The 16,464-nt window shown below is 40.4% G+C and overlaps 1 protein-coding gene across 1 annotated transcript in view; it reads right to left on the reverse strand.

The window, feature by feature from the left end:
- The window catches only part of LOC148526672 (kelch domain-containing protein 3-like), an 88,658-nt gene that overhangs the window by 33,883 nt on the left and 38,311 nt on the right, over positions 1 to 16,464 (reverse strand). The window contains exons 11-12 of the mRNA XM_088470260.1: positions 14,197 to 14,278; positions 3,588 to 3,673 (exon numbers count right to left, since the gene is read on the reverse strand). Coding sequence (XP_088326386.1) covers positions 3,588 to 3,673; positions 14,197 to 14,278 — 168 coding nt within the window. The remainder of the gene's footprint in view (positions 1 to 3,587; positions 3,674 to 14,196; positions 14,279 to 16,464) is intronic.

Here is a 16,464-nt window from a genome sequence, read left to right on the forward strand (position 1 = left end):
ACTGGCAGAGAACTATATGGCATCATGGCTCAATTTTTAATGACTGTAGTAGATAACTATATGACATCACGGCTCTGTGTGTAATGACTGAGGCAGAGAACTACATGACATCATGACTGTGTGTAATGACTGTGGCAGAGATCTACGTGGCAGAGAACTATATGGCATCATAGCTCTGTATTTAATGATTGTGGCAGAGAACTACATGATGATGCAAGCAGTAACCGTCTCTATCCTGTGACATCATCACCAAGTTTCTTGTAGCATGATTGGAGCAGCTTATGTTTTGGTTCTGCCTACAAGGATTTAATATTTGTCAGGAATGTAACAGAAATATAAATATGAAGTGTTTGTGTATATGAGTGGAAGGCACATTTCCCTAAAATAAAATAACAGTCCTTTTTCCAGAACCACCTAACTAAACTATATTACGGTGCAGAAGACTAAGATTGCTGATTCTTCTTAACTAAATCTCATGTACCATTTGAATCAGCAAATATGTAAATTTGGACTTAATAGATTTAAATGAACCACCTATTTTTAGAGAATTAAATATTGTTTCAATTATGTGCTGTAGACTGCACATTTTAGGAGGCATTCCTAATTTTGCAGGATTCCTAAAAAACTAATTAGCTTGGACGGGATCGGACGGGATCCCAGACGTCGATATACTGCTCGGCAAAATGCTAACGCCGCTATCCCGATTGAGATCATGATACCATCTGTCGAATAAGAAGTACAATACTCCAGGAAGTCACACGTGAAGTTCTTCTCAGAAATCCAGTAAACAGTCACAATAAGGCTAATTTACTATCATGGGGTCTCATTTATAATTACAAGCAAATACTCCTAAATGTAGAAACGTATATGTAACGGGCACAAAGGCTTTTTTATGCAGGGCAAATACTGCCTGTTACGAATGTAGCACTCACATACTGGGTGGTCTTATATTTAGACTGTAAATTAAAGTTGAAGTAGAACTTGCTCCCCCTACCAACTGTACATTGTATTAAATTTGTCCATCTTGCAGTGTGACAAGGTTTTGTACGGTGCAAAATTGCATTGTAGCTGCATTTACTCCTAACTCTAATTGAGACACATTTAGCTGCTAAATACGCACTAAACAAAGAATCAGCAACAACTTGTTATCTTTCTTGTGCGTGTTACAAAATGAAAGCAAGACTCAGATGCAATGCTTCCCTGCAAATTTCACTTAGAATTGCAATGTTAGTAAATTAATTCTTTTGACTCATGGGCATGCTCTCACTTTTGTGTTCCTCCATGAAAGCAGTAATAAGAGCAATTCATTTTAGTTAATTAATTAAGGATTTCATTAGGATTTAAAGAAGTAATTAATTAAGGCTGAATTAGGAGTTTAGGAAAGGTTTAATTGACGATGCAATCACTTATGTGTGAAATAGGTGCCAAGTCTTAGAATGTACATAAAAAAGAGTTTTAGAAACCCATATCATTATCATTGCTTATTTGTTAGATGCCACATACTGTATGTCGCAGCATTGGACAGTCTGTATATAGGGCCTGATTCAGTAAGGATCGCTATTGCAATCGCAGCTGTGAATTCATGCGGCATGCAGCAGCAAAAATATGCTAATGCTTTCCAAAGCTCATCCGGCATAAAGACGCCCACTACTGCTTTCTCACATCCGTACAATGTTGCTCTTCTGCATAAACATCGGTACCATCAACACACATCGAATAGGTATGCAGCATATACACCAAGTCTGACCAGTGGCAGATATTGCATGTCTCCTCAAACGCACTGGGCTCGCAAGCTGCGTATGCAATCGCAGTAACTAATTTATGCACAGCCATGCAACAGCGTTCAAATGGACAGGCACATTTTTACGTCACTCCCCTGTCACCACCACCAAATGCTCATAGCCTGTCACTCACTCTGCAATGGATTCCTCTGAGCGTCCGTAGTCACAGTGCGATAGTACTGCGTGCACAGTGCGGCTTATACGAATGCGCAATGCGATCTTTACTGAATCAGGCCCATAAACCACATACAGTAGATATATATTAAACCTAATAATGATAATGTGGGTACAAATTGCAAGTACAAATCCCATAATATATGAATATATAAAACTAATACAGATACATATAAGCATAGAACATGTACATATGAGATACAGTAGAGGAAGGAGGTGCAGGCAAGAGATAGAGGGTGGAGAGTACCCTGCTCATGATAATTTACAGTTTAGGGGGATGAGGAATGAGGAAACATCAAGAGCTAGTGGGACACAAATAAATATGACCAGTAGAGTGAGTGGTGTTGGCTATAGTGAATTCGATTTTGGTGGGGCAGGGAGCTCCAACAGAAGTGAGCAGCAGGTGAGAAGTGATGGAGTGATGGAGGCAGGGTGAGGTGGATATTATATGGGATGAGTGGAGAAGGACAAGTACGGAATAGAGGTTGAACTTGAGTGTATCTCATGACAATATCAGATGTAAAAAGGGAGCAACTGCAGTGATTTTTACAGGTGACGAGTGGTGAAGGTGACGTTAATGGGGAACTAGTGAAGGGATTTGCAATACCACAGTGGATGAGGAGAATTGAGAGAAGTAGATTAGCCTCTCCACTGCATATAGGATGGACTGTAAAGGAGAAAGTAGGGTGAGGGGAAGGCTGGCTAATCGAGGATATTGCAATAGACAAGGTGGAAAATAATGAGAGAACGGAGAAATGTTTTGCTTACATCCAGAGTGAGAAAAGAGCATCATCTGACAATGTCACAAAGGAGGAAACAACAAGATTACAAGAGGGACTATGTTTGAAAAGTGAAGCTGAGGGTAAAATCAATAATGATATCAAAACAGTGGACACAGGAAACAAGAAAATATGATGTTGTCAGCTATGAGGGAGACAAGGGAAGGGATAATGACATTAGAGAATTGGGAAAGGATGATGAGCTCTTTTTAGACATGTTGACTTTGAGATAGTGCTGGGACATCAAGGCGAAGAGTTCAGGGGAGTAGAGGTAGGTAGTGGTGGAGGCCAAAGGAGAACTGAAAAAAAGATGTGTAAATAGAGAAACACTGTAGAGGAAGAGGAAGTCAGCATCAGACAAAAATGGAGACATTAAAGGATCCATCACAGAAGTTGGAGGCAAACCAAAAAAGGACAGTTCTATAGAGAAGTGGAGCAGCAAAAGTGGCTGAGGTTGGTAAACTGATAAATCTATGCTACTATATTAATCTGCATTCATAACATTCTGAGACCCCATAAAAGAAACTGTGCTCATGATATTCACATTTTTCTTCACAAGCTCTTCCTTAGCACACTGGAAAGAAACAATGGAGATCATATATGACCACCAAGTATAGACCATTACAACACAATAGCAGAGACTGAGCTTATGTCATTGCTCTGCATTTTTCACATTTAGCAAGGTTAAATATTCCAGTCTTTGATTCATGGAAAGGCTTCGTCCCAGTCTAGGGAACATGGAACGGGCAGATATTGCAATGGGTGCAGGGGGGAGGTGCATGCCTCTCTCTCTCTCTCTTGGGGGAAACTCAACAGGAGCCCCACTTTTTAGTACATAGATAAAAGTACTTACATGATTTTGCAAAACAAATGCTGTATGCTTATATCTGCATGCTGGTGGAATCCCAAAATACAGAGGCATCTTCCATTTCATCTTTGCTGTAAAGTACAAGAAAATAAGTGTTACCTTTTTTGCAAAAAGTACATTATTCCTTTGCAAAATGTGCAAACAATGAATTTGTTTACTTTTGGGTGTATAATAAAGCTAACAGTTATGTGAACCTATATTCAGCTGTTCTATTACTAAAGATACAGTACATTGTGTTAGACTGTAAGCACTCATGAGCAGAGCTCACTTCCCTCAAGTGCTTTTAATTCCCTCACTTATATCATTATCTCCTCCCCATTGCCTACAATGGCACGTATCCCTTGGGTTCTGCCTCTCTGCTTAGTATTTGGGTATTACGAATGCTGATACTGAAATTTTTACAAACCATGTCCAAGTCTGTATTGTAAGTCACTTTTTTTCATACTGTTTATGTACTGTGTAAGTAGCTGTGGACCACTTGTGGTGCCATAGAAATAAATGATAACCTTATGGTACCATATATATAAAGGATAAATAATAATAATAATAATAATAATAATAATAATAATACTAGTGTAATTTGCTAGAATTCCACTAATGCAATATGTACTCTGCCCTATGAAAACTGACTGACTGATGATGGACATCTTGGATCTATAACAGGGCCCCAGATACATAGGATGTCCATATATACTGGATGGATGGACCTGTTTCACAATTTGGTTGAGAACCATCAATACTCATTCAGTTATATACTATATACACCTTTCAGAAGCAGCATATTGCAGCAGAGAAATATATACTGTAAAGATTTTTTATATTCATGCAGTTTGTATATTCATGCAGTGTTCCTTTGGGATATGAGCATGAGAAGCTGAAATTGGAAGTAACAATATTTTTTCAGAGGAAGAGGATACAGATTCCCAGGACTCGGAATTCAGGTTTCCAATTTTGTGTTTAAGGTTCTCAGTTTAAACTGAAGTTTGGAGCTGATTTAGGGTCAGACATGGAAAGATTGGAACATGTGAGTCTGGAATAATAATGCAGAGATATGAGTTGAGTGTATGACAGAGTTAATGTCGACCACAAGAAGAGGACTTAGAATGCAGATGACCCTGAGGGTAGTGAAAGAGAAACAAATATCAGTTGATTGTCCTATCATCAGTGTTTGGTCTAGAACCAGGTTAAAGAGTTGTCACATACTAAAGCCGCATACATACTAGACAATGTCTGTATGCGGCAATATTGTCAGTGGCAGGCCCAGCGGGGGTGCTGCCGATATACACACTTGCCGATTCTGACTATCGACGAATGACGGTGGGGGTGGGGAGAGGGGCCATTCAGCAGCATGGCATCGCTCACGATATCCCCAGATTGGGATGCATTTACAGCCGACTGGGGATATCGTTAACAACCCGCGGGAGCGCGCATTGTTGGTCATTCGGACCATACACACTAGACAATATGAATGATATATCGTTGAACAATATCGTTATCGTTCATATCGTTCAGTTTTATCATCTAGTGTACATGCCCCAAAAAAGCCTCATGATTGGTTGGATCAAAAGATGATTAGACTGTAAAGTACAGATGGGAACAAATAATTGATGTTATTTGATGCTAAGAGAAGAGGCTGTGTGTAGAGAATGTAAGTAAGTAAATACTGTAATGGTTGCAGGTTAGGGGCCTGATTCTGAGTTGGACGCAAAGTGGTTGTAGTTGCATGCAGCCACGGAAGTCAAATTTACTACCTTATGTTAATGTGAGATTCTGTTCAGCTAATGCGAGGATCAGTGTCTCCAAACGGAAAGTCGTGCTGCCCATTGATTTAATCGCAATTGTCATCATTAGTATCAGCACTTGCACCAGCCCCATGCGAGGTCCTTCAGAAACAGACTTCCCCTCCCTGTATGCATGACTCAGAATTGCATGAAGCTTTACATACATGCCCATGAGGAGAGAGTTAAGCTGTGTACACACTACAAGTGTACCTAGCATGACATCGCTGGCAATGGGACTCTGCATGCAGCAAATGCATACACACTTGCCAATGCCAGGTCCGACGGGGGTGGGGGGTCTGGGGGGAGCTACAATGTCATGCTGCATTCTTTAGCATGGTACTGTATCATTAGCGACCCAGAGGAGCGTGCATATCATGGGTACACACTAGACGATGTATCCGATATGTCACTTCAATCCACGGATATATCGTCTAGTGTGTACCCAGCTTTAGATTGTGCCAGACAGGAGGATCAGTCCTGTGTTACACAGAAGCAATAATTCTACATTGTCCAATTGGAGAAAGGAAAGAGTCTTTCCCTGGACAACTGGATCCAAACCAAATGCTGACTAGCTAGAAGGACATTAGTATTGAGAGGTATAAAGACATTACATTGGAGCAGTATGTGGTAAGCGGCTTAGCTGCCCATTTGTTAGAGAGGGGCCAAGAAGTAAGCATTTGCTCTAAATGCAACCTAGACTTTTTCTTTTAACTGGGTAACTATAGGTGTTTTAAGGTCATTTATGTTCTAAATGATTTGATGGCGAGCCACATGTCACCTGAACACTCTCATTGACTAAAGGCTGCTATCTTTGAAACTATTAACATCACAATACATATTGGACATCATTCAGAGCCGCTCGCAAAAAGCGAGCGCTCGCTCTGAATGAGGGCGGCCGCTTTTTTTTTTAAAAGCCGGCCTCCTGGCCGCTCGCTAAGCTGTGGATGACCACCCACAGCTTTTGCGAGCGGTCAGGTGATGGTCGCGATGGTCGCAATGCACAACCATCGATCCGCTTGCGAGCGGGTCTGAATGAGACCCATTATGTATTGATTAATATGACCTGGTGCCCATTATTATGAGTGATCTCTGTAGTTCACCTAGGAGACCTGGGATGGAAAAAGAGACTGAGCTACAGCTAAACATTTGACTCAAGGGTATCACCAGGGACATCTCACACTACCACATCACACATCCATGCAATCAGGGGTTACACTTTATAATACTACTGCTGTGTAGGACACCAGCAACATCAGATTTAATTTTCCTCCATGCTGACATTTACATCCATAGGACACTCCAAAGCTTTCCTTTGATGGTAGTGCAAGTGAAAAAGGACAGATGATAATGTTTGTGTGATAAATGCTGTGCTAGATCAATGACAATTAGAAGCTTATTAGTTGTTTTGGGCAACTTGTCCACTTTATCTCTATCCAAGGCCTGATACATCTCCCCCTCTGTGAGATATACTTGCAATCTGAATGTATCTAATAAATGACCTATTTAGGGTTTGGGTAATATTTACTCCCAAAGGTATTACAGTTAGATGTGGCTCTTGTTGTTATTTGTATTTAATAGATTTACATGTAGAAGCTCAGGTACAATAATTAGTGATCAATAACCGGGAATATCCACTTGTTCTCCTATAAGTAGATCAATAAAGCATGGTGAGGGCTGCATAGAGGAGTAAGAATGACTATTCTAGAGCTGGGTTTCTCAGCGCATAGCCTCATATAACTCATGACTTGAAAATTGGAACTAAAGCTACATCAACTGTTGTGGGACATTGGTTCTGATTCAGAGACGGGCGCTAATTCAATCACAGCTGTGATTTCACATGCATCGTAGCTGCGAAAATATGCTAATTGGTGCAAAGCTTACTCCAGCATAAAGATCCACTGTTGTCTTCTCATATGTGTACGACGTTGCTTACGTTCGTAAATATCGGTAACATCGATGGACATCGAGCAGCCACCTTGCCCTTGCGGAAGGTCTGACCTGCTGCAGCCTTGGGAGCTCTTCTGACACGCAGAGCTATGTATGCAATCGCAGTGGCTAATTTATATACACCCATGTAATGGCGTTCAAACGGACAGACACACTTGCGTTTTTCACACCACCACCCGTCACCACTCCCAAGTGCTGACAACCTGTCACTCACTCTACGATGGATTCCTCTGTGCATCCGTAGTTGCATTGTGAATCAGCTTTGAATCAGGCCTATTATTCGGGCGCCTATTTGTACATTATTGTTTTTTGTTTAGTCTTGCAAAAGGGTTTATAAGTGGCCTTTTATATGTATAAGGGGCAGACCAATATATAGCGCTGAGGAACATATCCAATTGTTGGCTCTCATACACTTATTGCTAACACAAACCAAACCTCACATAGAGTATTTCTAAACTCACATATTTTCTTAAACAACTGTAATAGTTGCAAAAATAAATATTAAAGGTTATGATTAAAGAAATGTATTATCAGAATTTACACCTACATTGGAAAAATGTGCACACACTATAAAACAATAACATTGTATTTTCCAATTTAATCTGTCATATTGTGCATTATTTATCACTGTGCCTCTGCTGTGGATACTCTATAGGAACAGTTTCAAACACATTGTATTGTGAAAGAAAGCTATTCAGCAGGTTTAAGTATTTCTAAGCTAGATTACAGTCATGTTATTAGTAATATATTAATAAACAACACAGCATAAATACTTAATGTATATAAATGAAATAGAGCTGACGCGCTGTCAATGAAGCTGCTGGTAAGGGAGCGTCAGTCCCAGTAAATGAAGGCAATAAATATATGTATAATTAAATGCCAGTGCTGATAAACTTAAACAATTAAGTAATATGAACAGGTTTCAAATTAAAATACAATTTTTTTATTCAACTATCACAATATCATATATTAAAAGTTCAAAACGTCAATGGCCACAGGTAAATGGCTAAAAAAGGAGAGATTAGCCTCTAGACTCCAGTGTAATAGGTATGGTGCTCAGACACTCTCCTTGTCTCCACAAAGTAGTGTAATTAGCAGCAAGATGTTTCCATTCTGTGGTAATGTCTGTTCCAAACCAAACCCTTTAAGTGCAGTGTAATGGGTCAAAGGAAAGTCCACGCGGTGATCGTCATGCGCTACAGGTTATAGTTCCAGAAGAAAGTATACGTCCTTCGATACACACACCTAACATCCAGGAGTCAATCCAAAGAAAGCTGTATGCGTTTTGCTGGGTTATTGTATTCCAGCTTCGTTAGGAGCATTAAGTAGTGTCTGGGTAGAGTTCCATTAAGTACCCTTCCTTTAAATGCAAATCTGCGGCAACTGTCTATTTAAATAATTGAAACCGTCTCATATATAACCAAATTTAAAAACATAGAATGGCAATCTTACTGTCAGGAACATCATATCTAAAACATTTCTCTAACATTATGTATCAAACTTACTCCTTATTGATAATATATATTGTTTAACCAGGATGCTTTGTATGGATGGTTTGTATATCATTCTGCTGTTAGTACAAACTAATCTCTTCTTTTACTGAATAACAATAAAGGCAAACAAATCATAAGGGTTTATTTACTAAGCAGTGTTAGGAGAAAGAGTAGAAAGTGATAAGGTGCCAGCCAATCAGCTCCCAGCTGCCATCTCACAGGCTGTGTTTGAAAAATGACAGTTGGGAGCTGATTGGCTGGCACCTTATCACTTTCTTATCACTTTTCACTCTGTCCACTAACACTGCTTAGTAAATAGATCCCATAGCCAGCAAAAGAAACCAAGTTAATAAGAATTGTTCTCATGTTAATCGGCACTATTTTCACAATCTAGTATAATAGGTTAGCAGCGACATGCTAGCCAAGTAGACAAAAAATAATTGTGCCAAATTATGATGGGTACACACAGAAAGACAGATTTAGAGCAGCCTCATTTCAAGTCAGTGAGCCTTAGGTGCTGGTAGCAATGGAATCAGTATGAATTACCGCCGGACGTCAGCCCGTCGGTTGAAATCTTGATTCCGGCAGCCCGATGGGTGAAAATCCAGACAGCGCAGGTAAGTATACTATCCCTATCCCTCCCCCCCACCTAACCCTATCTCTCCCTTAGGGGTGCCTAACACTAACCTCCTCCACCTAGTGCCTAACCCTAACCTTCCCCCCATTAGTGCCTAAACCTAACCCCCCCTCCCTGCACCTAAATCTAACCCTCCCGGGGGGCACCTAACCCTAACCCCCCCTTCCCCTAGCGTAACCCTAACCTTCCCCGGTGGTGTGCCTAACCCTAAGTCCCCCCAGGGGTCCCTAAACCTAACTCCCCCATCCCCGGCTAAGTGTATACTCACCCCCGGCAGAGGATGATCGGTTCGGCGTCCTCTCAGCGTTCTGTTGTCGGTATTAACATAGGTGTCGGTATTTCGACGCCTATGTTAAATCCCTTGCCGGGATTACAGTGTCGGGATTGAGACCCATAACTACATCCCGTAACAACACTGGGGCTGATTTAGAGTTACAAACATGTTGCACCAAAAATGCAAGTGTAAAATGTTACAGAGAAAAAATGCATTGTACTTAGCTTGCAGAGCTGGACACATTTCCAGTTACATCAAGCTCTGCTAGGGTAGCATAGGCGTCTGGTTTATGCCAGTAGTTGTGCCTAAACAATGTTAGTAGTAAATGCTACAGTAACAGTACCCAATTTGTATACAATAGTACTTTAAAGAAGTATCATATACATAGGATGGTCTGGACAGCGTTATCGATAAATACAAACTTACATTTACTATGTAAAATGCAATTAAATACATTTCAAAATACAAAATAAAAGTACTAATTAAGTTTAATAAATACAAACATCCATTGTCTTTCCATTAACAAACTACATGGAAATCTGATTTGTGCCATGGAACACTAGTAGGCAGGATCAAAACACACTCATCTTCAGTATGTTTTTGCAGCAGGGGCTCTTACTGTACTCGTCCAACTCTTACATGTCCACACCTTTCCCTGTTCCAGCTCTCTAAGCGTAAGGAGTTTTAAGAACAAAATGTGACAACATTTGCAAACTAATGAATGTGTAACAATTTAGGTGACTGTGCCCAGTACAAAAAATACACAAATTGCTGAAAAATTTTGCTCACGTGGAACTCTACATCACTCTACGCATTGGGGTAAATTTACTAAAGTGAGCGTTTTTAGAAATGGAGTTGTTGCCCATAGCATCCAATTACATTCTACTTAACATTTAACTAGCACCTTCTAGAAGATAATAGCTAGACTCTGATTTGGTTGCTATGGGCAACATCAACACTTCCAAAAACTCTCACTTTAGTAAATATACCCCATTGTGTCTCAAACAAATAGCATCAGCGTAAAGTAAGATGTTTCCTGTTTATTTTAATTATCTTTGGGAGTTAGAAATGTGCTCTGTATATTATTACGTATTTTGACATGATTGTTTAATTGTGTTTTAAGTGGACATACTGTATGTCACAGGCTAAATAGCTTGTGACACTATAAAATATAAAGTGGTCTGGAGCAGAAGTTGGGGAAACATGCATTTGGCCATAGTTCATGAGGAGAAGTAAGAACCAAACTCAGGCTACATAGTAAGAACACAACCTTTTCACATCTGTAGGATGTTGTCCTCACATGTTTGCTTTCCATATCATTAAATCACTATCTATTGCATGTATAAAGAAAATGATTTACTGGTCTAAACCCAAATATACTTTTCACAGACTACGAGATGAGTCACATATATTATTATTAATTCAGTACAATCTCACACACTGTACAGTACTGTATATTGATTTAAATTGTCTTTCCACATACTGTAGCACACTATGGGGCAAATGTCAGAGCCTGCAACTTGCATGTTTCAGCAAGTTTTCAGCGAGTTTGGACGATATTTTAAGGTTACAATAATTTAAAAGGTTGGTTTTGTATTTTAAATGATTGTCACTTTCAAATATTGCCAACAACACCAAACAAATCACTGCCTTTTGGTGCTCTCTGTTTAGTAAGGATAAATAAGGATAATAGTTTCTGCTTCTTATTAAGTGAGATCACACAGACTCAGAGGTATATATTTGGTTTTAAGTTAATCAGTATAAGTCATATATAAGAAATATACCTACAAATGCAGCAATACGACTTCTGTTCGCAGTACCCCTGGTAATTTTTGACTAATTGCCCTCCGCAACCAGCTCAAAGTGTCACATTAGTGGACAGCATTCAGAGTATCTCCCTTGGTGGGAAAATAAACAAGAAGCACGCTCTTGTGGGCCCAAAACACGGTCGGCATGACCTTCTTTGCTGAGGAGTTGTTTTGAATTTCTTTGAAGGTGGGGACGATAGCGTTTCCATGTCATGTATGGTTATTTCATCTCCAGTGTCACATGATGAACCCACGTTTCATTGGCTGTAACAATACGCTGAAGAAACTGCACTCTCTTCTCATGGTACCGCATCAAGTGCTCAAGAGACAATCTTATCCTATTGGTTTTGTGAACTTCTGTGAGTTGCTTCGGTTCCCAGCGTGAACACTTTTTCCTGTACCCTAGTTGCTAATTTGTGCACAGTATTCACTGAGATGTTCAGTTTGTCAGCAATATCACTAACTCAAATGCGTTGGTCTACCAGAATCAGACCTTCAATGCAACACAAATTGTCATCTGCAGTGGATGTGCTTGGCTGTCCGGATCCCTGCTCATCTTGAAAGTCTGTTCTGCCCTGATCAAAGGCAGTGCACCAAACCCAAACCTGTTGTCGTTATCACCGTACACATCGACAAGTTGCAGATGAATTTCAGCTGCTGGTGTGCCCTTTAGATGCAGAAATATTATTACACTACGCACCTCAATATCTGACCATGTTTCCACCAGCCCCGCCATCTTACAACTGATGTAGGGACAGTATGACTGATATGAGACGCAGTCTAATGGCGGTGAGGGGGAGCAGTGGCCTACCTGCTCTGGCCTGGTGGGAAATTAGAATGAAATAGAGAACAATAAACACATGAGAGGCCTTGTTACTTTACTTATTGAACCACCCTCATATACTGCATCTGTTAGTGTCTAACACAGCAAGTAGCAGCACAAACAAATCCCCCACTCCCCAGGATAAAGGACCATTCCTCATCTGGAAGAGTCCACAAACCAATATCACATTTAAAAAATTCATGAAAAATAAACAGCGCTGCTATCCTGTTCAACTCCCTTTTGTATCACATAGGCCCATATTCAATTTAAGACGAAAAGTCCAGACTTTTTGCCTGCTGGACTTTTCGCCTCCTTCGCCTGTTATCCAGGCGGAAAAGTATCGAGCGCGTGTGCCCGCTATTCCCCATATTCAATTTCAAAGTAGGCGAAATCGGGAACAGGTGAAACTTGGATCAAAGAAAAAATACAGGAATTTTTGGGAAATAATTGTAGGACCCCCCCTAAATATGTCCAGACCTGGGGGATCACTATGGATACCCCCGTTTTTGCCTGCAGAAGAAAGTCGGGTTTTTAAATAGCCGCGGCAGGTGCATAAATGCGGCTTTGAAGAAGGTGATGCAGAAAAGCATTTAGAAGTTTTTTTTAGGAAAAATAACTATGCCCATCAAATTTGGGGTACTTGAAAATGGGTGCAAGCATATTTTTAAGTCCCTTAAATTATTTTTTAAAATTCTGCAAAAATGCACCTGCTGCTACTCCTGCAATGAATAAAACACCTGCCACATATAAGGGAACCTGTCTGGACTCCATTCCGCTAATTTAGAAGTGTTTTCCCTATGTTTTTTTTTTTAAACCCCAAAATGTAAATACATTTTTTGGGGTGTCCCTTTTTTTTATTTTTTTTACTTTTTTTTAACACACATTATCTTTAGGGACCATTCCCAGGGGTGCAGGCAATTTTTTAAGCCTGCACCCCTAAATCCCAATTCTGCACTTTTTTTCGCCTGCTAATGGCAAGCGAAAAATTATCCCCGTTTTTTTACATTGACTTTTCGCACCGACATAAAGTCAATGAAATTGAAAACGGGGATAATGGAAATAGGCGAAAATAACTGACTTTTCGCCCCATATTGAATTTGGCCCTATTATAGTTTCAATTAAAAATGGGAAGAAAAAAAGTGCAAAATAAAGTGTTTTTTTAAAGAGAATCATAAGGGGAAAATTCTCTCTACCCTGGGACTCAGATGGGGTTAATCTCTGGAAACAGTTATTTTGTATCCACTTTCCATTGAGGCCAGTAATTAAATAGAAATGTATATTATCAAATATGCAGAGAGGACAAAAAACCAAATGTATTGAAAAAACTTTCTGTGTTCCAATCATCAGAAACTTCTAAGAACCCCGACATTCATAGCCAATCTTATTATGATTTGTACTCCAAACAAGGAATTATCCAAACAGTCAGATGCATGATAAAAAGACATTTCTCATTCATTTATTAAAAATCAATCCATAAAAATTCTCCACAAGGACGTGCATGTATCTTTTCTAATGGTCAAAGGTATGTCGATCAGACAGAATAACTTAGAGAGCTCACCGGACCTTTTAGGAGCCTGATGTTCTTTGCGGTGTAATCCCATTTTATGGGTAAATGTTTCTCTCCAGTTCCATACAGCTAAGGCTGCAAGCGCTGGTGTGTATCAAGGGGAGATCAAACCACTAGTATCATATAGCATAGTGAATAATATGAATAACCATATATTGGCTGGACTTTATTTATTTCCTTTTAAAATCACATAGTTTTACATGAATTCATGCTAACTCATCCCCATACCATCTACTGTAATCTACTTTTAATTGTTTTGCTTACCGAGACTTAATTTCATCAGATCACATTTCAACAGCTTAGTCTTATGCTCAGTCTCCACAAGTCCTCCAAACAGGTAGATATCCTATGAGGTGAAGGAATAACATTAATGGTGATGTTCTAAAAATAACTTTAATTATTTCATAATCAATGTTATTCAGTTGGAAGAGCAAGTTGGATGTGTTTTTGAGACCATAAATGTCCTGCCCCGTTTTGGTACGAGCCTTACATTATTACTCTGCGTTATTCCACTATCTTTCAGTCCTTGGCTTCCTGCTTGTCTCATTTCCCTTATCAAAATTTAGCACTGCCCCTGACACTAACATTATCCTAAAGATGGGTACACATTAGACGATATGTTGCCGCTCTGGTGGATCGAGCTGACATATCGTCCACATCTGCGAATGTGTACCCACTGTGGACAACCATGCTCGCTCCCGCAGGAAGTCCATCGGGGTCATTCCGTTGGCCTGCATGTTGGACCGACAGAATGATCCAGCTACCGATGCCCAGCAGGTGAATGGAGCCAGTGCCTGACATATTTGGGTGGCCAGGCACCAGATCATGTAATGTGTCTCGGCCACCCAATATGTCAGCCCGTCGGGCGTCGCGTAACAGGGTACAGACATCGGTAAGTGTGTACCCAGTTTAAGGCTGAAAAGTTCACAGCCTCCCATAAGTTTAGCACATTCGTCTTCTGTTGAGCTTACCAATGTGTGTACACAGCGATGCGACACCCAACGGGCCGATATATAGGGTGGCCGGTACACATTACACAATCTGGTGCCTGACCGCCCAATATGTCGTGCAGCAGCTCCATTCACCTAGTGTCAGCAGCTGGGTCCCTACATGCATTCACTGAAGTCAGTCAGCCAGTCTGTGAATAATCTCACTAGAATAACTGAAGAGGCTCTACCTAGCGGCAGAAACTACCAATAGAAACAAGCATCCCCAGAAGGACAGTAGGTGAAAGTGCTTAAACAACCCCCTGGTTGCCAGTGATTAAGTTTGGCAATATGGATAATAATGTAAGGTCATGAAAAGTACCTGAACACTGTGGGACTCATTTTTAAAATGAGTATATACTTCTCAAAAGAAGCATGCATAGGAATATATATATATTCACCGGTATGTGTTTGGCATCCCTGCGGTCTGGATGCTGACACTTCTATTACCGGCACCGAAATCCCGACATCAGTCAGAAGCCCGGTACCGTCATCCCGACCCCCGGGATACCAAAGGTTAGTACCAGGGTGTTGGGGTGGGTAGGTTTAGGGTGCGGGGTTAGGGTAGGCACAACGGGGAGGTTAGGGTTAAGCACCACGGAGGGGGAGGTTAGGGTCAGGCACTGGAGGGGAGGTTAGGGTTAGAGTAGGGAGAGGGGAAGGGTTTGCATACCAACCAACAATTGTCGGTATGTTAACCCTATCGAGATCCCGGCGTCGGGATTGTAACTGCCAGGATCCCGAGTGCCGGCATCTCATACCTTTTCCTATTCACCCATATGCAGAGTTCTATGCATTTGGTCTATATATTATTTTCCTGGTTTTTGCAACTTCATCAGGAGCGCTCCTGACGAAGTTGCACAATAAAACGCATTGAGCAGTGACCAGGAGGTGACTAGGTCTATTTGGGTGGAGGAGATACCAAGAACACAGGAGGAATCAGTATTGCTGAGGTTCCAGAGATTGGCTGGTAGTATGCTTAACATTGGATCCTTAGATTGATTACTATTGGTATTAAAGTTGTTTTTATTCATTTACTTTTCATTGTGAGCCCCCTTATCTGTTCAAACTTCTAGAAAATCTGAAGCCTTCTGGAAAGAGGCAAATTTAAAGGGGAGTTACCACCATACTGTTGATACAACAACTGGAGACGGATATGAATATTAAAGAACATTGGTCATATTGTGCAGGTAATTTATGAACATCTACACAAAATAGTCTGCAAAGATGGAATCGTATGTACAGGTTGTTAAGGTGAAACATTGTGTGTTTTCTCCATTTTATTATGTACAGCATTTCATTATAATAAATTTTGAATGAAATTAGAAATTAACTTAAATTAAAACATATTACCAGCAGAAATTGCTGCCAATCATTCCCACTAATGCTCAAATCAGATCTACCTTCTGTTTGTTTACCAACTGATACCTGTATATAGAAATCTGACTAGATGTTGAAGTTCAATGTGGAGCAGGAAACAGAGCTATTAGATAATAGTCTTATACCTTTTGTGAGTGGGACCTGGCAGAAGGATGGGAAGGAGAGA

This window comes from Taudactylus pleione, unplaced genomic scaffold (genome assembly GCF_031769625.1).
Source record: "Taudactylus pleione unplaced genomic scaffold, aTauple2 ptg000095l, whole genome shotgun sequence".
NCBI lineage: Eukaryota > Metazoa > Chordata > Amphibia > Anura > Myobatrachidae > Taudactylus > Taudactylus pleione.